The sequence below is a fragment of the Crotalus tigris genome, unplaced genomic scaffold (genome assembly GCF_016545835.1).
Source record: "Crotalus tigris isolate CLP2741 ecotype Arizona unplaced genomic scaffold, ASM1654583v1 scf7180000022970.308977840:1548163, whole genome shotgun sequence".
Lineage (NCBI taxonomy): Eukaryota > Metazoa > Chordata > Lepidosauria > Squamata > Viperidae > Crotalus > Crotalus tigris.
The window spans coordinates 2875092-2897754 of record NW_024099557.1 but is presented as its reverse complement, the minus strand read 5'-3'; the positions used below and the strand labels follow the sequence as shown (position 1 = coordinate 2897754).

The 22663-nt window shown below is 43.2% G+C and overlaps 1 protein-coding gene across 1 annotated transcript in view; it reads right to left on the bottom strand.

Moving 5' to 3' along the window:
- The window catches only part of LOC120297091 (calcium/calmodulin-dependent protein kinase type IV-like), a 49583-nt gene that overhangs the window by 15557 nt on the left and 11363 nt on the right, over nucleotides 1-22663 (bottom strand). The window contains exons 2-5 of the mRNA XM_039319333.1: nucleotides 19198-19276; nucleotides 10474-10536; nucleotides 3564-3646; nucleotides 334-406 (exon numbers count right to left, since the gene is read on the bottom strand). Of these exons, the coding sequence (XP_039175267.1) occupies nucleotides 334-406; nucleotides 3564-3646; nucleotides 10474-10536; nucleotides 19198-19276 (298 nt within the window). The remainder of the gene's footprint in view (nucleotides 1-333; nucleotides 407-3563; nucleotides 3647-10473; nucleotides 10537-19197; nucleotides 19277-22663) is intronic.

Here is a 22663-nt window from a genome sequence, read left to right as displayed (position 1 = left end):
AACTACTGGTTATAAGTTGCTGATTTCAGAGCACTGAGAAGGGCAGCTTTCAAAGATAATAATAATTGAATGTTGAAAAAAACGAAATCATAACTTCAAAAAATGAAGTACACACACTAACCTCCCACCATCTGAGGGGCACCCTTGCATAAATCCATGAAAAGCAGATACCTCAATTGTGTGCCTGCCTACAAAATTCCAGTTACAGAAAAGGTGCCTTTGAAAGGTGGCAAAATTTATGTTTCCGTTTCCTTGGCAACCAAAATTCTACCCTCCAAAACAGATGCAAGGACAAGAGTCTAGAAAAAGGAAGGCAACATTCAAATGGCTTACGGAGACAGCTTCCAGGATCTGTTTCACCACGTGGGCTGCATCCCTTTCGCTGTAGAATCCCCTCTCTACAATCCTGCGGAGATGAAACAGCATGCAGATTTATTTATTTTTTTTAAAAATGTATTTTTTCATCCTGCACAGCCAGCCTGACTGCCAACCTGTAAATCTGCTTTGGGGGGGGGGGGAATGCTTAAAATAAATAAGCTGGTGGTTGTACTGGTTTCTTTTCTGTTGCTTTAACGCAGTGTTTCTCAACCTTGACCATTTTAAGGCATGTGGACTTCAACTCCCAGAATTCCACAGCCAGCAATGCTGGCTGTGGAATTCTGGGAGTTGAAGTCCACATGCCTTAAAATGGTCAAGGTTCAGAAACACTGCAACGTGTGTTACAAGGAGGAGGAGGCTGGGAGCTTTTGCAGCAGAGATAGCAGGAATGGCAGGTTGCTAGGCAACCAGAGCATTCCTTTTCTTGGTGGATGCAAAAGGGAGAAGGCCGCAGGGGTTGCTAGGCAATTCATCCACACATTCACTCCTCCCTGGCTCTCTGTCTTTGCTGCCATCTAGAAGTCACCCAAAGTATCGCAGCCCAGATTTGTTCATGCTCGTAACTTGTGAGCATCTGCAGTAGTTTGTGGGAAAGGCCTTGGGCAAAAGGAAGGAAAGGCCTTGGGAGACAGAAGGGAAAGGCCTTAGGACAGTGATGGCGAACCTTTTAGAGACCGAGTGCCCAAACTGCAACCCCAAACCCACTCATGCATCGCCAGGTGCCAGGTGAGTGTGGCCCATTGGGTGGGTGTGGCCCATTGAGTGGGTGTGGCTGCGGTGGTAACGGCAGACTGGATGGGACTAAAAAGTTCAACCAATCAATTTCAGCTTTGCAAGATCTTTTTTCCCCCACAAGAAATTGAAATTGACTGATTGATTGAACCTTTTTTTTTTTTTTGCACACGGCGGCAGAGGCCTAAAGTGAAAAAGTTTTATAAAACCCCGCCGAAGGCCTAGGACTGGGGCGACGGCGCGGGTGCCCACAGAGAGGGCTCCGAGTGCCGCCTCTGGCACCCGTGCCATAGGTTCACCACCACTGCCTTAGGAGATAGAAGGAAAGATCTTGGGAGCAGAAGGAAAAGACTGTAGGAGACAGACGGGAAAGGCTCTGAAAAATAGCAGGAAAAGGCCTTGGAAGGCAGAAGGGAACATCTTGGGGGCAGAAGGCAACATCTTGGGGGCAGAAGGAAAAGGCCCTGGGAGACAGAAGGGAAAGATTTTGGGAGACAGGAAGGAAAGGCCTCAAAAGATAGGGCAAGGGTAGGCAACCTTGGCTCTTTTATGACTCGTGGACTTCAACTCCCAGAATTCCTGAGCCAGCATGGCTCAGCATGGCAACTCTCCCTTTCCCCTCAGCATGGCTGGCTCAGGAATTCTGGGAATTAAAGTCCACGAGTCATAAAAGAACCAAGGTTGCCTATCCCTGGTTTAGGGAGATAGAAGGGAAAGACCTGGACAGATGAAGAGAAATGTCTTGGGAGACAGAAGCAAAGGCATTATGAGACAGAAGGGAAAGGCCTTGGGAGAAAGAAGAGCTGCAGACTAGATAAACCAACCGGCAAAGGTATAATAATAATAATAAAGTTGGAAGGGACCTTGGGGGTCATCTAATCCAACCCCCACAGATCGCAGCCCACAGACAGAGGGAGGGCATAAAAAGCTTCTCAGAAGGGACCCTCCCTAGTTATTTGCAGAGTAAAAGGAAAGGAAGGGAGAAATATTTTTAGACTTGCAAGATTCTATTCATATAACCTTACAATAAAGATAAGAGTTGGTATTCACTGTTGTGCTTCTTGTCTGGACTACCTCTCAAAGAGCTAACAGCACCACATATTTAAAAGGGGGGCTGGGGGCTTTATGACTTGATTTTTTTTATCCTCCCCCCCTCAGGGTGTCCCTTTGTACAGTGAAAGATTCACAGAAAATGAAAGGAAGCCCATTTTTTAGAAAAGGGGAATTTTTTTTGCTTAGCAGGATATTTTTTTTTTCAAATTCCCTATCTATTCTAGAGCCCTGATTTCCTGTTGGTCTCCTATCCATAACTAACCAGGCTTGATCTCAAGTAGCTTTCCAAAATCTACCAAAATCAGGCTTGAAGGGAAAAAGAAACCCTTTCTTTGCTTATATATCCTATTGCTTATATATCCTATTCATAATCTCTAGTAATGACTAGATATTCATGGAAGTTTACCTGGCTTCTTAAACAATTATTCAGTAACTTGGCCTCCTGCCCCAAAGTGTCTGACTAATTCTATTCCTCTTGATATCAGCCAATTCATACTTTCATTTCATGCCTGGTTTGCAATGGCCATTCTCAGACATCATGATTAATTCCCCATCCCAATGGGTCACGGCCATCCATCGTATTTATTTTCCAAGAAGGACTCTAGGTTGTAGATGAAGCAAAAGCTGTTTGAAAACACAGACAGTGCTAGAATCTCTCATTTCCCTTTGCAATTGGTCATTTCCCCTTTAGCTCTGTTGGTAAAAAAAAAAAAACTAAAACAAATTTAAACAAATTAAAGTAAGGTCAATCAAGGAAGCCTGGCTGGTGCAGGCACATTTATGTCCATCAATTCTAAAAAATTAACTATCTCCATTTTCAGCAAGAGCTGAAGCCAGAAAAGCAGAAGGCAAGGCTAAGGAAACTGGAGCCTAGAACAGTGGTTCTCAACCTTTTAATGCCGCGACCCCCCAACCGGTCGTAAGTCGAGGACTACTCAACCGGTCGTAAGTCGAGGACTACTCAACTGGCGCAGCACCGTTTGCAGAATGGGACTTTTGGCGGGCTCAGCAGGGCAGAGACAGCCTGGACGATTCCTATTGGCTTTTGAAAGCCAATAGAATTAGACTCTGTTCAAGAGAATCTATTCTATTGGCTTTCAAAAGCCAATAGAATAAAAGGGAGTAGCACAGCTAAGGAAAAGGGGGGGAAAAATGGCGGACTGCGTTGTTTGGCGACCCCCATGAAATGGTCGTTCGACCCCAAATGGGGTCCCGACCCACAGGTTGAGAACCACTGGCCCAGAGACTCTGTACTGATTGTTGTGAATTAACTCAATCACCTTTTCTGTGTCTCAAACACATCTTTTCCCCATGGCAACAAATTACTCTCCTACCCTTTGTTCAGTTAGTCATCTTTAATTAAGAATCTGCCAATTAAGCCAAGGTTTCTCCTGTGTTACCTGTCAAACAGCTCACCACCTGTCACCAACTCAAGGATGAGTGTGATCTCTGTGGGGGTTTCAAAGATGTCTTTGAGTTTGATCTAAAAGCAAATAGGAAGAAATAGAAAAGGATGAATAACTTTGATCTAAAGCAGTGGTTCTCAACCTTTTTAATGCCGCAACCCCCAACCGGTCGTAAGTTGAGGAATACTCAACTGGTCATAAGTCGAGGACTACTCAACTGGTGCAGCACCGTTTGTAGAATGGGACTTTTGGCGGGCTCAGCAGGGCAGAAACAGCCTGGACAATTCCTATTGGCTTTTGAAAGCTAATAGAATTAGACTCTATTCAAGAGAGTCTATTCTATTGGCTTTCAAAAGCCAATAGAATAAAAGGGAGTAGCACAGCTAAGGAAAAGGGGGAAAAAATGGCGGACTGCGTTGTTTGGCGACCCCCGTGAAATGGGCGTTCGACCCCAAATGGAGTCCCGACCCACAGGTTGAGAACCACTGATCTAAAGCTTTGCAGAAATGAGGAAAAAGCCATGGAAATTCCAAACATTCACACTTTTTTGCACGCCCATCTGCACAAACATAATTTAAAACTGTCCATTCTAAGATATTGTGCAGATTTGCAAGATTTAGAAAGAAACCTCAATCTTCTTGATTTTATGACATTATATGCATCAATTATTAGAGGTTGACAAATCTTTTGAGGTTTATTAATTTGGCAAGTATATTATGCCCATTGAGTTGAAATTAAGAATAATTTCAAAACTGTACTAAAATCTCTATCCATATTACAGGTAGGCCTCGACTTACAATCCCAACTGGGACTAGAGTTTCCATTGCTAAGCAAAGGTGGTTATAAGTGAATCGCACCTGATTTTACAACCTTTTTTTTGCCATGGTTGTTAAGTGAATCACTGCAGTTGTTAAGTGAATCTTGATAAGCAAGTCCAGCTTTGCCAATTGACTTTGCTTGTTGGAAGCTGGCTGATCTCATGAATAGAACGCTGTAACCATTGTAAATACATGCCAGTTGCCAAGCACCCAAATTTTGATCATGTGACAGTGGGGATGCTATTAATAATAATAATAATAATAATAATAATAATAGTAAAGTTGGAAGGGACCTTGGAGGTCATCTAGTCCAACCCCCTGCTCGGGCAGGAAACCCTACAACATTTCGGACAAATGGCTGTCCAGTCTCTTCTTAAAAACTTCCAGTGTTGGAGCATTTACTGCTTCTGGAGGCAGGCTGTTCCACTGATTAATTGTTCTCACTGTCAGGAAGGTTCTCCTTAGTTCTAGGTTGCTTCTCTCCTTGATTAGTTTCCACCCGTTGCTTCTTGTCCTGCCTTCAGGTGCTTTGGAGAATAGCTTAATTCCCTCTTCTTTATGGCAGCCCCTGAGATTTTGGAATACTGCTATCATGTCCCCCCTTGTCCTTCTCTTCGTTAAACTAGACATACCCAATTCTAGCAACCGTTCCTTATATGTTTTAGCCTCCAGTCCCCTAATCATCTTTGTTGCTCTTCTCTGTACTCTTTCTAGAGGCTCAACATCTTTTTTACATCGTGGTGACCAAAACTGGATGCAGTATTCCAAGTGTGGCCTTACCAAGGCATTGAAGAGTGGTATTAATACTTCGCGTGATCTTGATTCTATCCCTCTGTTAATGCAGCCTAGTACTGTGTTGGCCTTTTTGGCAGCTGCCGCACACGCTGGCTCATATTTAACTGATTGTCTACTAGGACTCCGAGGTCCCTCTCACAGTTACTACTATTGAACATGGTGCCACCTATGCTGTACTTGTGCATTTGGTTTTTCTTGCCTAAATGTAGAACCTTGCTTTTTTCACCATTGAATTTCATTTTGTTAGTTAGTGCCCAGTGTTCAAGTCTGTCCAGATCCTTCTGTATCTGAAGCCTGTCTTCTGGAGTGTTGGCTATTCCAACATGATGGTCATAAGTGCGAGGATGGTCGTACGATAATTTTTTTCAGTGCCACGGTACATCAAAAAAATGGTTGTAAATCAAGGTTTATATGTAGTACACTTTCTCTAAATATTTTGTTTGCCTTTTTTCTGTTTTGCAAACTATTTTCCCTAACAGGTCTTTATATATATATATATATATATATATATATATATATATATATATATATATTTCAAATGTTCTTGTAACCTGGCACATTTGGAGAACTGGGAATTTAAAATGATGATTCAGTTTTATTTTGGGAATTTTGCTGCACAAAACTGATATTAGATCAGTTTTCATTCAGATGCAAATTGCACACATTTCTCACCAATAATGATTCAGACGCCTAAGCTGTTCTGATCTCTGTGTGTGGTTTTTTTAAAGTGCTAATTTATATTAAAAAGACCAAACTGAATTGCCAGCTGGGTCCTCCTATTTTGAGACCTCAAATAACTCGGTGGAACCTCTTCTCTGACCAATGGTATATCAGAGACACTGCAAGAAATAAAGTTAAGGGCATTGTGGAAAACTAAACGAAGGTCTATATCCAGCCCAGAAAGGTGAAGGATTTATACAGGTAGTGCTTGACTTATGACTACTTGCTTAGTGACCATTTGAAATTATGTCATTCTCCCAAAAATGTACTTACGACCCCAATTCAAAGTTCGATGGCCACCCCCCTGCAATCATATGATCTCATTTTGATGCTCGATCTGCATTTATGGCTGTTTGCAGCATCCCACAGTCACATGACCACCATTTACAATCCTGTTGGGTTTTTTTTTTTGCCAGAAATCAACATTTACTTCCGGTTCTCTGCAAAAAACGCTCCTTGCTGACAATGTGTTCATTCAATGATCACAGTGTTTTGTTTAATGACCGCTGGGTTCACGTAATGCTAGTTGCAAAAAAATAAATAAATCATATAATCAGGTTGGTCACATGGCTGACTTGACTTGCGACTGTCATGACATACGACAGAAAATCTGGGCTCCCTAACGGTCATAACTTGAGGGCTACCTGTAAACGCCTAAAACAAGCAATAGTATTCACCGAGACACGCTATGGAAGCAAAAATTGGATTTTGAAGAAGTAGAATAGGAAGACTGCAGATGCTTTTGAAGTTTGCCATTAGAGAGCTATTATGGACAGGCTAAAATGAACGGATCATCAAACATATCAATTCAGAGGTCTCACTCATGGGACAGATGACCAAATTATCATACTATGGATGCATTAAGCAAAGACTTGGCTCCCTAGCGGAGGCTCTAATGCTGGGAAAGCTGGAAGGAGGAAAGGAAAGAAAAGGAGGACAAGCAGCAAAATAATAAGACTCTGTTACAGTGGTAATCATCATCATCATCATCATCATCAAGAGAGGAATATTTCAAGGAGATTCATTGTCACCATTACTATTTGTTATTGCAGTTTCCTCTGTCAACAATACTGAATAACTCAGGACATGGCTATCAAACATCAAAAACATCTACCAGACTATCCCATCTCCTTTACATGGATGATCTGAAGCTGTATGGAAAAACATCATCTGAAATAGAATCGCTACTCAACACTGTCCGTATATATAGCCAAGATATCGTTATGGAGTTTGGCTTGGACAAATGTGCCACACTTACTATCAAACAAGGAAAAGTAGTGAAAACTGAAGGAATCAAGATGCCCCACGAAAATAACATTAAGAGTCTGGATGAGGAAGATTACTACAAATACTTGGGTATCCTTCGACTCATCAAGCACACTGAAGTCAAGAAAAAGATTAGAGGTGAATACATCAAGAGAGTGAAGAAGATCTTAAAGTCCAAACTCAGTGGAGGAAATACCATAAAGGCAATCAACACCTGGGCAATTCCACTCATTAGGTACACAGCTGGAATAGTGGACTGGACTCAAGCAGAACTAAAAGCAATGGATAGGAAGACCAGAAAAATAATGACAATGAATCATGCCCTTCATCCACTCAATGACATTGACAGACTTTATCTACCAAGGCAAATAGGTGAGCGTAGAATGATACAAGTACATCAGATAGTTGAAGAAGAAAAAATGGCTTTGGAAGAATATCTGAAGAACAATGATGAAGATGCACTGAAATTAGTATATCAGGAAGGCTTACTGACTACTGGAGAGACCAAACTGGCCTACAAGAAAGACCAAATGAAGAACAAAATAGAGGCATGGGAAGACAAAGCACTACATGGCCAATACATTAAAAAAATAGCTGGAAAAGCAGATAATAATAAAACCTGGCAATGGCTAAGAGCAGGAAAATTGAAGAAAGAGACCGAGGGACTAATTCTGGCTGCACAAGACCAAGCCTTAAGGACAAATGCATACAAAGTCAAAATTGAGAAGATAGCAACAGACAGTAAGTGCCTCCTATGCAAAGAAGCTGAAGAAACAGTGGACCACTTGGTAAGCTGTTGCAAGACGATTGCACAGACTGATTACAAGCAGCGACATGACAAAGTAGCAACAATGGTGCATTGGAAGATCTGCAAAAAATATCATTTGCCTGTAAGCAAAAACTGGTGGGATCATAAAATAGAGAAAGTCATAGAAATGATAAAATTAAACTGCTCTGGGACTTCAGAATTCAAACAGACAAGCACCTGCAACATAACACCCCAGACTTAACAATTGTCGATAAGAAAGACAAAAAAGTCTGTATAATAAGGGAGAAGAAAAAAGACAAAGTACAACTGAAACCAACCACAAGACTCATATCTTCTAGGACAATGGTTCTCAACCTTTTTAATGCCGCGACTCCCAACCGGTCGTAAGTCGAGGACTAAACCGGTCGTAAGTTGAAGACTACCCAACCGGTCATAAGTCGAGGACTTTCCCTGCCCGGGAGCGCCACGCATGCATGGTGCCGCCCCCTGCGCCGGCCAAGGTGTAGCTGGCAAGCGGCAGAGACAGAGCAGGCCAATCACCGGCTGGGCCACCAGCTGGCCCAGCCCAAGGGAGGTAAGGCACCCACCGGAAAAGGGGAAAAAATGGCGGACAGCCTTGCTTGGCGACCCCCCTAAAATGGTCGATCGACCCCAAATGGGGTCGCAACCCATAGGTTGAGAACCACTGTTCTGGGGAGCATTATACACACTGCATAACTGCATAACTGCAACTCAAAAATCAATGGAAGATATAAATCATCTTTTTTTTTAAGGTTGCCTGGAAGCAGTTTTGATGAGTTTTTAGTCAGCAAATATATCAAAAAAAATTATATTTATTATAAATACACATGAATATTATATTTGATCTAAATATACTAAGCACACGTCAAAAGGTTTGACTTTTTAAGGCTTAGGCTTAGCAACAAAGGAAGTAAATCACAAGATTATTGAAAGATTCCCAGCTGTCACAGAAACCTTAAATCAGAGCTTTTTGTATTCTTTATGACAATACAATGAAGCTAAAACCCAGAGCCTATTAGCTGAGAGGGAAATATTTGCAAACCCCCCTTCAAATTTTCTCTTTCTAATTAACCCTCCCTCACACAAAATTGTTCCATAATAGTTTCTTAAGATGTTAGTGACACTGTGAATTTCATACCACTTTAATCATTACTTCCCCAGCTCAGGGTGCTTCCTTCGGTGATCCTACAATACCAGTCACACCAGGAAGAGGCTTAATGCTCCCTTCTAATATAGGGCTCTGCAATCTTTTTCTTATTAACTTCAGAAGTTTGCAATCCTATTATCACTTCGTATCAGCTGAATGCTGGCAGCAGAAGGGAAAGTTACACGTCGCAAGGGTAAACAATGAAATGAAATTTGCCATCTTCTCTTTTTTTGATGGAACTTTTTGAACAAAGAAATGTGTCCAGAGAACAAAAAACAAACCTGATTTTTTTTTTTTTTAGAAAAAGAAAAAGAAAAGAAAAGCTGAGATTTTATTGTTCGTGGAAGAAACTAGATCGGTAACTACGTAGGAGAAAGAAATTCATAGCCTTTGGTATATTCTCAGGGCCGCTGCATAGAATCTATCAGTTTGCTAAGGAAGAGGGAGGGAGGGAGGGAGAGAGAGAGAGAGAGAGAGAGAGAGAGAGAGAGAGAGAGAGAGAGAGAGAGAGAGATGAATAAAAAGATGATAGAAGATATATGATTGTTAGAGAGATAGATGACGTATCTATCTGATGATACATTAATTCACGGATAGAAGATAGAAAGATAGATGAGGATAGATAATAATAGATAGAAAATAGATTTATTATCTATCTATCTATCCTAGATGATAAAGATTGTTAGATGATAATAAATGGATAGACGGACAGACGGACATAGAATCGATAGTGGATGGATAGATAGGATTGATGATAGCTAGTTAGATGAGAGGTAGCTATCTAGCTAAACAGACAGACAGACAGACAGAAAAATCATGATCTTAGTGTTATAGTGGACATCTCAGTGAAAATCCAGAGTGCAACAGCATCATTTATTTATTGATTAAATTTATTTGCTGTCCATCTCGCTGTCATGTGATTGGGCGACTCACAGCCTATTAAAAAGGATTTCATGCTCAGAATCATTAAGAAGGGAATTGAAAATGGAAATGGCAATTTAATAAAGCCATAATAAAGGAAGTTTATGGTCTTTTGGCCTGAAGAGCAATATTTTAGAGCTGGAAGAGCTGTAAAAGGAACACAAAAAGAGACGCCGGCTGAAACAGCTCCCTGTGAGAAAGAATAAAGCGACCATGTGGTTACAATTTAGTGTCCATTCAAAGTTGTGACGGACCTCCCCAGGATTATTTACAACCCAGATTTGAAGTTTTCACAGCCAGACTTTCCAACAGTCATGTGACTGTATTTTCAGACGCTCGGCAACAGGAAATCAGGAGATTAAAAAAAAAAAAACACCTCAGCATGTCACAAAAACAAACCTAATGTGATTACCCATGTAAGCTAACCATTTTAAATCTGTTACTTACGATATTTGGATGGGAGAGCCTCAGCAAAACTCCAATTTCAGTTCTGACAATTTTCTTGTCAATCTGCAAAGAATAACAAGAACAATAATGTTGCTACAGTGGGTCATGCTAGGGTTGAGGGAAAAAAAGCAAGACTATCTAGATAAGTCCCTGCAGTTTTTTGGCAAGGTTTTTCACAAATGATTTTGCCATTCAATCAGTTTTGGCTTCCATCTTGACTTTTTTGACGCCTCCCCAAATCATGCATTGTTCTTGTCTATTGTCAACCCTTTAAGGCAGGCCAGGTCAGAAAACAGATAGCATGTTAGAATTGTACTGATTTAGATTATAAAGACAGTCCTCGCTTAATAACCGCAACTGGGACAATCCGTATAACCTAAATCAATAGAGTTCCATGACTTGTGACAGTTTTGCTGGTTTCTGCCCCCAAACGCCCATTTGGAAGAATTGGTTGATTGTCCCAATTGTGGTCATTAAGTGAGGATTATCTGTATAGACCAGTAGTGGCGAACCTATGGCACGCATGCCAGAGGCAGCACTCAGAGCCTTCTCTGTGGGCACACACGCCATGCCCCAGAAATGGCAACTGTCTCTCTTCAACCAGCCGCCTGCTAACTCGCTGAGGTCCCACATGGCCGGATGCATCCCGGCACGGCTGGTTTCCCTCCCTCCCGTCCCTCCTGGCCTTGCATGTTCTCCTTTTCCCGGGCGTGACCCACTGCATTGCCTCCTCAGCTGTCGGCCGGCCATCCAGCTCAGAGGCAGCTTCTTTGAACTGCTGGCGGCAGGCTGCAGAGCCCCGAAGTGTGCCGGTTGAGGGGCCGGCAGGCTATGGCTGCTAATGGACACCATTGGCCCCCATGCGCTCGCTGGCCTCTGTGTGCAGGGGCCGATGGTGTCAGGCAGCAGTGGCCCTGGCCCTGGCCCTTGCCTTGTCCCATGGCAATGGCACCCTCACCCTGCCTCACCTCACCCCGCAGGATGAGCCTCCTGCCTACCGCCCCACCTGCCAGAGACCCCCTGGATCTCCCCCAACCCTGCCCACCCCCCACAGGCGTCCCTCCCCATGAGCAACATTGACGTGACCACGCCCACGTTGGCCGCACCCACCCAATCAGCCATGACCACCACAGCCACGCCCACCCAATGGACCACGCCCACCTGGCACCCGGCAATAAATAAGTGGGTTTTGGGTTGCAGTTTGGGCACTCGGTCTCTAAAAGGTTTGCCATCACTGGTATAGACTAAATCAGTGGTTCTCAACCTGTGGATCGGGACCCCATTTGGGGTCGAACGACCATTTCATGGGGGTCGCCAAACGCAGTCCACCATTTTTTTCCCCCTTTTCCTTAGCTGTGCTACTCCCTTTTATTCTACTGGCTTTTGAAAGCCAATAGAATAGACTCTCTTGAATAGACTCTAATTCTATTGGCTTTCAAAAGCCAATAGGAATTGTCCAGACTGTCTCTGCCCTGCTGAGCCCCCCAAAAGTCCCATTCTGCAAACGGTGCTGCCTCAGTTGAATAGTCCTCGACTTACCACTGGTTGAGTAGTCCTCGACTTATGACCGGTTGGGGGGTCGTGGCATTAAAAAGGTTGAGAACCACTGGACTAAATCAATAAGGTAGAGTTCTAACATGCTATTGTTTTCTGATTTGGCCTACCTCAAAGGGCTAACAATAGCTAAGAAAAATGCAAAGAGCAAAGAGGTCATTAAGTAAGATGCTTGCTTAGCTCAATGACCACAATCCCAGCACTCCCTGTTGCAGTCGTTAAGTGATATCATGGGCCATTAAGTAAGCAGAATCCTTCTCTGTGCCTATGGAGTTGCAGAGGGAGGGATTTTGAACTCAAGCTTTTAGCAGGTGTGACGCTTAAAATCCTTCTCTCCCTGCCCCTGTGTGGCTCTCCACAGAAGTGGAGAGACAAGTATTTTAAAGTCTATGCAGTGGTGGGATTTAGCCGGTTCACACCGGTTCGGCAGAACCGTTAGCTAAACCGGCTGAAAACATGCTGCTTCCGGAAGTCCGTTCTAGGCCTCGGAGGCCCGCCAGAAGTACATGGATGTCACTTCCAGAAGTCCATTCTAGGCCTCGGAGGCCTCCCAGGCCTAGAGCAGCCCACAGGAAGTGCATGGATGTTACTTCCAGAAGCCCATTCTAGACCTGAGGCCCAGGCCTGCATTCATGCAGAGAACTGGTTGTTCAGATATTTGAATCTCACCACTGGGTCTGTGCATGCCTGGATTTCAGATACTGAGGTTCAAGCAGGCACGGAGCTGGGGGCTTTCTTTGCATTGAATGAATGTAAATATATATGTCCCAGAATAATGCTGCAGGATCCGATCTGGGTCGGTCACTGGGACCAGAGGCTTTCCGAGCTTTTGGGCTTGTGCTGAACCCATTTTCAGGGAACTTCTCTCTAACGGAATGTGTACTTAGGGTTATTTTATGCATAGTATTTATGTGGTGCTTGGTTTTGTGTGGCTTTTTATTTGTTGATTGGGGTATCGATGGTCGGCTATTAAGTCGTTGGATCTTGTTTTGTCACAAGAAGCGACATCCAAGAAGCTTCTTCAGCTTCAAAGAAAAAGAAAGTCCAGTTGCCTCTTGAAAAAGCACATAGACCTTAATAATAATAATAATAACAATGATAAAGTTGGAAGGGACCTTAGAGGTCATCTAGTCCAACCAACCCCCTGCTCAGGCAGGAAATCCGATACCATTTCGGACAAATGGCTGTCCAGTTTCTTCTTAAAAACTTCCAGTGTTGGAGCATTCACCGCTTCTGGAGGCAGGTTGTTCCACTGGTTAATTGTTCTGTCAGGAAGTTTCTCCTTAGTTCTAGGTTGCTTCTCTCTTTGGTTAGTATCCACCCGCTGCTTCTTGTCCTGCCTTCAGGCGCCTTGGAAAATAGCTTGACTCCCTCTTCTTTGGGGCAGCCCCTTGGCTCTTGTTTTCTTGTGCTGCCAAGTCCTCAGCTCCTACGGTAAGTACCTGATAAGAAATTTCTCTGCATCCTTCCATGGAGCTCTGAAGAGAGATTTTGAGCTTTGTGCCTGCTTGGATTTCGGCTGCTGAGATCCAAGCAGGCAAGGATCGTCAGGGACCACTTTCAGCTAGCCCCGAAAGATGAGAAGAAGTCCTTGCACCATCAGCTTGCTGGCTTCCCCATTGACTTTTTTGGGAAGCCAGCAGAGAAAATTGCAAATGGTGAGTGATCAGGTGACTGCGGGGTGCTTGGCAATTGGTTGTAAGTGTGAACAGGTTGTAGGACACCCTGATTGTGATCATGTAACTGCAGGTAGGGGTGTGTTTGCAACATTGTGCAAAAATCGGAAGCGTTTTAATACAGCACCCTTTCCAAGGCTGTCGTAATTTCAAACAGTCATTAAGTGATCAGTTGTTAAATGAGGACTATCTGTAATAACAGAATCTTGGAAGCCTGGCAGGATTTCCACTTCCTTCCCTCTTCTGCAAAGTTAAGGTGGGGTCAGTTTAAATTTGTTTCTAATGTTCTATTTCTGTCCTGCAATTAAATCATATTTCACTATCATGTACATTTTCCAAGGTCACATCTGTGATTCTCTGTACTGTATTTCCATTATTTGTAATTTAACAAGATACGGAGAACTCCAGATTTTGGAAGCCAAGAGGTTGGCTGAGTCACTTGCAAACATTGGAAGAAAAAAAATCTAAAAATGATTTACAGAACGGATTGCTGGCTTATCAACATGTAAATTAAGCTTTGCTTTCCAGTAAGAGGGCAAGAAAGAAGATTTTTGAGCAATATAAACAATGATTCTGTTTCGAATATAATCTGCCAGGCCCTTTTAATTTTTTTTTAAAGTATTAAGTTTGAAATTATTCCATTATCGGAATATAATTGTTATTTCTGTTATAAACATATGTACTTGTCTTGGGCTAATTAATTTAGTATAATAAGATTTGGTTGTTTTTAAAACAACATGAAACCAGAGTATCCTGTGGAACTTACACAGAGGCTCCGGGGTATTGTAGTGTGTGTGTGTGTGTGTGTGTGTGTGTGTGTAGGTGTGTAGGTGGGTGTCTACAAGTCAAAATAATGGTTGTGATTGTGTGGTCATGAATTCCATTTTGACCTTTCCCTCCCTTGTCTCCATGTATGCCTCTGCAGCCACCATGTTCCCAAACTCACCTGTAGGTTTGCACTGAATTACCACTAAGATGCTGACAATATATATACAACTATAGGATTATATATTTGTATATAGAGAGATCCTCAACTCACAACCAAAATTAAGGTCAGAATTTTCATTGCTAAGCAAGGCAGTTGTTAAGTGAATCGTGCCTGATTTTATGATCTTTCTTGCAATGGTTGTTAAAGTGAATCACTCCAATTGTGAAATGAACCAGGTGGTCATTAAGCAAGCCTGGCTTTGCTGGCTGGCTGGGAAGTTTGCAAATGGTGGTCACATGACCCCAGAACATTGCGACCATCGTAAATCATGCCTGTTACCAAGTGCCCAAATTTTGATCACATGACTGTGGAGAAATGCTGTGGAGGTCATAAGTGTAAGGACTGATTACAGGTCTTTTTTTTTTAGTGATTTGTAATTTCAAATGATCACTAACAGTTGTAAGTAGAGGACCATCTGTACTTTTGTCTGGTGCTGGTTTTGTGTCTTTTGTATTTTTCTTTATTTTTTAAATGGTTTAACAATTGCAAACGGCTAGGAGTCCCTGAGAATTGGGTATATATACACTTAATAAATTATTATTACTGTATTATGAATGATTACCCAAGGTCAGTGGTGGCGAACCTATGGCACACGTGCCAGAGGCGGCATTCAGAGCCCTCTCTGTGGGCCCACGCACCATGCCCTGGAGATGGCAACCATCCTCTTCAACCAGCCGCCTGCTAATTTGCTGAGGTCCCATGTGGCTGGATGCATCCCAGCACCCATGCGCTCGCTGGCCTCTGTGTACGGGGACCGATGGTGTCAGGTAGCAGCCGCCCTGACCCCTGCCTCGCCTTGCCCTGTGACAATGGCACCCCTGCCCTGCCTCGCCTGACCTCACCCGGCAGGACGAGCCTCCTGCCCACCGCCCCACCCATCAGAGACGCCCTGGATCTCCCCCAACCCTGCCTGGCGCCCACAAGCATCCCTCCCCACGAGCAACATCGAGGTGATCACGCCCACCTTGGCCACACCCACCAAATCTGCCATGACCACCGTAGCCACACCCAGCTGGCCACGCCCACCCAGCTGGCCACGCCCACCCAGCACCCGGTGATACATAAGTGGGTTTTGGGTTGCAGTTTGGGCACTCGGTCTCTAAAAGGTTCACCATCACTACCCAAGGTCATACAGGCAGTCCTTGACTTACAACATTCGTTCAATGATCGTTTGAAGCTATAATGGCATTGAAAAAAGTGACTTCGGAATAGACCTCACACTTAGGACCGTTGCAGGATCCCCATGATAATGTGACCAAAATTTAGGTGCATGGCAATCAGCATGTATTTGAGATCTTCCCAGCTGCTTCCAACAACCAAAGTCAAATGGGGAAGCCAGATTTGCTTAATGACCGTGTGATTCACTTAACTACAGCAATTTGCTTAAGAACAGTGGCAAAAAGGTCATAAAATCAGCATGACTCACTTAACAATCACTTTGTTAGCAATGGAAATCATGGTCCTAATTGTGGTCATAAGTCAGGGACTATCTGTAGTCCCTAAAGGAGCAGTTCTATGTCTTGGGAGGGAGGTCTCCTGGATTCACAGCTTTTGCTAGATTAGCAGGTAGAGCCAGTGGTGTGATTCAAATACCTGAATAACCGGTTCTCTGCATGGATGCAGGCCTGGGCCTCCAAGGCCTAGAATGGACTTCTGGAAGTGACACCCACGCACTTCTTGTGGGTTGTTCTAGGCCTGGGAGGCCTCCTCCAGGCCCCTCAGGCCTAGAACGGACTTCCGGAAGCAGCGTGCGTTCAGCCGGTTCTCCGAACTCAACAAAATTTAACTACCGGTTCTACCGAACTGGTGTGAACCGGCTGAATCCCACCACTGGGTAGAGGGCATTGATGCATCCTGACTGACCCTTCCTGGATCTAGAAGCTCTAGCAATCATGGCTCCTGCTTTGATCTAGACGTGTCTTGACTACTCCAATGCACTCTTTGTGGGGCTGCCATTGAAGATTACTACAAGACTGTCAAAACCATCTTACTGAGATAGACTTCTGAAGAGCAGGTGTATTATTACAGATAGTCCTCAATTTACAAGCACAATTGAGCCCAAAATTTTTGTTGCTAAGTGAAGCATTTGTTAAGTGAGTTTTGCCCCATTTTACGACTTTCTTGCCACAGTTGTGAACTTAGTAACAGTTTTTTAAGTGAATCTGGCTTTCCCATTGACTTTGCTGGTTAGAAGGTTGCAAAAGGTGATCACATGACCCTGGGACACTGGAACTGTTATAAATAGGAAAAGTGGTGATAAGTCATTTTTTCCAGTACTGTATAATTTTGGTCACTAAATGAACTGTTGTAAGTCAAGAACTACCTGTACTACTGTTTGGGTGGTTCAACTTATTTATTCTGTTGCAACATTCTAGGTGCTTTACAGTATACAATGATATGAATGCACAACAAAATAAATTATATATATGTGTGTGTGTGTGTATTTGCATATAAGCCAAGAATTTTTGGTTCTAAAATGCACCTTAAAAATTCACTTTGACTTATCCATGGACTAGGACTCAGATTTATTTTTTAATCATAGGCTTTAAAGGATGATGTAAATGTGTACGGTTTCCTGTCTCTTGCTGAACACATTTCTGAGAGATAGGTAATTGCCCTGTTTGGAAATGTTTAACAGTTTGCGTATGATGCAATTTTCAAGCAAAAAGTTATTAGTAGAATGGAGAAATGAACAGTTCTGCTGCTGTCAGAGAATTTAAGTTAAATGAAAATTAAATTTCCTTGTGATTTTGATTGTGATTTGGTAGCTCAGTTTATCTGCTGATAGGTTTATCCATGAGAATACAGTCATAGAAATTCAGTCTTTAGTACAGTGTTTCTCAACTTTGACAGATGTGAAGACTTCAACTCCCAGAATTCTCCAGCCAACTGCCTGGGAAATTCTGGGAGTTGAAGTCCACACATTTGAACATTGCCAAGGCTGAGAAACACTGAACTAGTATCTCTGCTTTAAAAATGATTCAGGCAGCCAGACAGAGGAGTAGAACCTTTTATTGGAAAATATTGGGGGAGCCATCAGGGTCCCATGAATGTGGAATCATGACAGACAAGATGGCGGATGCAGCATTGCAATCCAAGCCTAGCCATAAAAGGGGCTTGGATTATGGTATCACATCCACTGTCTTGCCTGTTCTGGGCCACACAAAAAGGGTGGTGCTTTTTTGACCCTTTCTACCTGGCTGAAGAGTTACAGGTAGTCCTTAATTTGTGACCGGCTATTTTACGACTATTCAGAGTTATGATGGCCTCGGAACAGGGGCTTTACGGTTTGCAAAGCATTTCTGGCCGTTTTAAAATGTCACACACCCCTCTGCAATAACGAGAGCACATTTGGGGCACTTGGCAACTGGCTTGCCTTTGTGACCCAGTTGCAATGTCCCCCAGATCACAATTTGTGACTTCCTCGTTGGTTTCTGGCAAAAAATGGACCAAGGACCCCTCATTTCAATCCCGAGCTACAAATACTCTCCTTTTTCAGTAAATATTGGTTCATTTAACGACCACAGTGAAAAATGACAAAAAAATGAACGTATGACTGCAATGACTTACAAATGGATTTCTGATCCCAACTGTGGTCATAAGTTAAAGACTACCTGTATTGCCATGCAGAGTAAACTGCTCTAAAGTTAATCTGGAAGAGTTGCCACTGTTTTTACAATGGTATACCAATTTCTTGGGAGGCCGGTTGTCCCTCACTGCAGAAAATCATCCACGTTCCTCTGTATCCATATTCTCCACTAGGCTATTTTGTAAGGGACATAGAAAAACATGAGAGAGTCAGTTTGGCCTAGTGGTCAGGAGACTGGGAATTCTAGTCCTGTCTTAGGCATGAAAGCTAGCTGGCTGACTTTGGGCCAATCATTAGGAAACAGTGAGTTCTAGTTCCACCTTAGGTGTGAAAGCCGGCTAAGTGACTTGAGCCAGTCACCAGGAGCTGTGAATTCTAGTTTCATCTCAGGCATGAAAGCCAGCTGGCTGACTTTGGGCCAATCATCAGGAAACAGTGAGTTCTAGTTCCACTTTAAGGATGAAAGCCAGCTAGGTGACTTGGGACAATCACCAGGAGACTTGGAGTTCTAATCCTGATTTAGGCATAAAAGCTGCTGGGTGACTTTGGGCCAATCACCAGGAGCTGTGAATTCTAGTTTCATCTCAGGCATGAAAGCGATTTAGGCTTAAAAGCTGCTGGGTGATTTTGGGCCAATCACCAGGAGCTGTGAATTCTAGTTTCATTTCAGGCATAAAAGCCAGCTGGCTGACTTTAGGCCAATCATCAGAAAACAGTGAGTTCTAGTCCGCCTTTGGCATGAAAGTGGCTGGGGGATGTTGGGTCAGCCACAGCCTCTCAGCCCAATCCACCTCATATGGAAGTGATTGTGGGAAAATAAGAGCCCCCTTTACGCTGTCTTATCTTAGTACAAATTAAGGCAGGATACAAAGTTAGTAAAAAAAAAAGTGTGATGGAAGGAACAGATTTACACTTACCGTTTTCTTCAATATTTTGGCAGCATACTGGACCTGAGATCCTTTCTCTTCGCAGCTGTAAACCACAGAGGTGGCCCCCCTAAAACAGACAAGGATCAGAAGTATTGTCCCCAAAACTGAGACTGGAATCACACGCACATGGACACACAAAAAATATTATGACTGATTAATATTAATCTATAACCCCCCCCCAAATAAAGGAAATCATAGATCCATCATAACTGTGCATTTTCAATATCTGGATTTGGTGCACACAATCTCTGTCTGGAGATAATCTGTTTTTGACTTGTCTTTTTCTGGGTCCTTCCTGCTGCTACGTTGGATCTTCTAACCATTCTTCAATCAGAAGAAAAGGTTTCTCCCTCAGCCCTGAATCAACCCTTAAGCAAAATCAGCATGACCATAGGACACCAAGGAAAGGGAGCCCTTCAAAGACTCTGGAAAGGGTGCAGAAAAGAGAGAAAAAAAGATTAGGGACTGGAGGCTAAAATATATGAAGAATGTTTGCAGGAATTGGGTATGTCTAGTTTAATGAAAAGGAATATTGGTGATATGATAGCAGTGTTCCAATATCTCAGGGGCTGCCCCAAAGAAGTGGGAGTCAAGCTATTCTCCAAAACACCTGAAGGCAGAACGAGAAGCAACTGATGGAAACTAACCAAAGAGAGAAGCAACCTGGAATTAAGGAGGAACTTCCTGACAGTTAGAACAATTAACCAGTGGAACGACTTGACTCCAGAAGTTGTGGGTGCTCAATCACTGGAGGTTTTTAAGACCGGACAGCCATTTGTCCGGAATGATATAGAGTCTCCTGCTTGAGCAAGGGGTTGGACTAGAAGACCTCCAAGGTCCTTTCCAACTACTACTACAACTTCTTCCTCCTCCTCCTCTTCTTCTTCTTCTTCTTCTTCTTCTTCTTCTTCTTCTTCTTCTTCTTCTTCTTCTTCTTCTTCTTCTTCTTCTTCTTCTTCTTCTTCTTCTTCTTCTTCATCATCATTATTATTATCTTAACAACTGTAGCAAAGAAGGATGTAAAATGGGACAAAATTCACTTAATAGCTGTCTTGCATAGCAATATAAATGTTGGGCTCAATTGTGGTTGTACGTCGAGGACTACCTGTATCTCAGCCCACAGAAGGAAGGGTGTGGGAAGTTCTCTGAATGGATTCTCCTTATTTTCCCTAGAATAAAAGGAAAGGAAAGGAAGGAAGGAAGGAAGGAAGGAAGGAAGGAAGGAAGGAAGGAAGGAAGGAAGGAAGGAATACTTACAAACTTGAAAAATTCTGTTAATACAGAGTTCCCCAACCTTTCTGGGTTGGCAGGCCAGAAGGGGGGGAAGGGGGGGGAAAGAGGGGATGATTTTGTGGGAGGGGCAGGTGTGTGCATGCACACACAAGTACCTGTTGCTCGCATGAGTAAGGCCGTGAGCGCTCACAATGCTCCGAGTGGGGCTGCGCGTGCTCCCACGAGTAAGGCCGTGAGTGCTCACAATGCTCACACAAGTGGGACTGCGGGTGCTCACAAGTGTGGCTGTGAGTGCCTATGATGCTCATGCGAGTGAGGCCCTGAGCGCCTGTGATGCTCACTCGAGTGGGGCTGTGTATGTGTGCGTGCGCACCAGCCGGGCACTCATACGACCCGGTTGGGAATAGGCCGGGGACCGGTAGTGGGCCACGGCCCACAGGTTGGGGACCCGTGTGTTAATATAACTGTCATGGTCAGATGAAATTCTTCAAAGAACTTTGAGGCATTGTTTACCTTAAAGAATCTTTATTTAAGAAGCATAGCATCGGCACTAACACAGTCAAAGCCAAAAATTGAATTTCCCTCCCCTGAGCACATAGTATCAAAGCACAATTCCCTCCTCCAATTAACAATCATAAATCACATTCTCCAATTAGTTTGAAATGAAGGCTTTCCCTCCAGTTCTCCAGCCCGCCAATTTTTATCATCTCTTATTTCAATAACCTTGGTTCACACACTAGGTCCAGTATTGTTATATCTAGCTAAACTCTCATGCACATTCCTCCCTGCAGCATCATCTAACTCTAACTCTAAAAGTAAAACATGGTTGCATCTCCAACTGTTGTCAAAGCAAAACATCCAATGTTAGCAGCGTTGATAATAACCTTTGAATGAAGATAGAGTTAGTATAGTATTCACTGTCGTGAATATCTCAAAGGGCTAACATTAACCTTTCAAGTCTGAAAGCATTTTTCCCCGTCCTTTTACTCTGCGCAAAACTTGGGAGTGTCCCTTCCTTTCACAAAGCAGAAGGGGAGGTAAGAGAAATGGTCACTAATCCCTTTCTAATCTCCTGTTGCAGGGAGATGTTGACAAGATAGGGTCCAAAAAGGCAAGATGGCCACCATTACAGTGAAATCAAAATGTCACCTGTTGTTGTTTTTTTTACATGCCCTAATATACTTTTTGATACAGGTGATCCTCGACTTAAAAGCCCATCTGAGCCCAAAATTTTGACTGCTAAGCAAGACAGTTGTGAGCTTTGCCCCATTTTACAACCTTTCTTTCCACCGTTGTTAATTGAATCGCTACAGCTGTCACCGTGGGAATGCTGAAAAGCAGTCATAAATCACTTTTTTCAGTGACGTAGCTTCGAACAGTCACTAAACAAACGCTAGTAAGTCAAGGACTTTGGGGTATATTGCTTGTTGACGGGAAACAGCTCTCTCACTGGAATTCTCAGAACCCTATTTCTTCTTAATAAATCTTGCTAAGGAGACTCTGAGGGTTTGCCAGGAAAACCAATTACTTTGGGTTTTATGCAGAAGCCGCGTCAAATTTGGGCATTTTAAAGCACTTTTCTGAGATGAAATCCAAACCGCTTCACAGCTTCAGGGCACAGAAGCCACATTAATTGTATACCTAAGTGGTGTTTGCTAGATTCAAAAATCCTGCAGTACAGAATGAAATCCCCCTCCTCTTTCCCCACTGAAGGATTTTTTCCCTTCTGGCTTCCTTTGTTAAAGCTCTTCTAATTAAAATTGAAACGCTCCAAAGCTTTAAACGGTTAGGCAGCTTTTAAGACCAAAGGCACTACTAGAGGGCCATGACCTCTGTCAAGTACAGCGGTTCCCAGAGAAATAAACCTGGTAAATTTATATCTACATAGACATGATATCCCAGATGGGATATCTAGGATGACCTGATGGAAAAAAACTCTCAGAGGCTCCAAAATATCTTTTATATTCGTGGAGCAAAGTTTCCTTTAATGCGTGTCCCAACAGGATACACTACATGAAGCAGTCACAATTCATTTCTGCCCCGTGTAATGCATTGTTTCTGTACTCCATTTCAATAGAAAATGGTGCAATTTGATTAGTTTTAAAAATTTCCATATAGGGAGTCCTCGATTTACGACCACAACTGAGCCCCAAATTTCTGTTGCTGTTAAGGGAGTTTTGCCCCATTTTACGACCTTTCTTGCCATAGTTGTTAAGTGAAT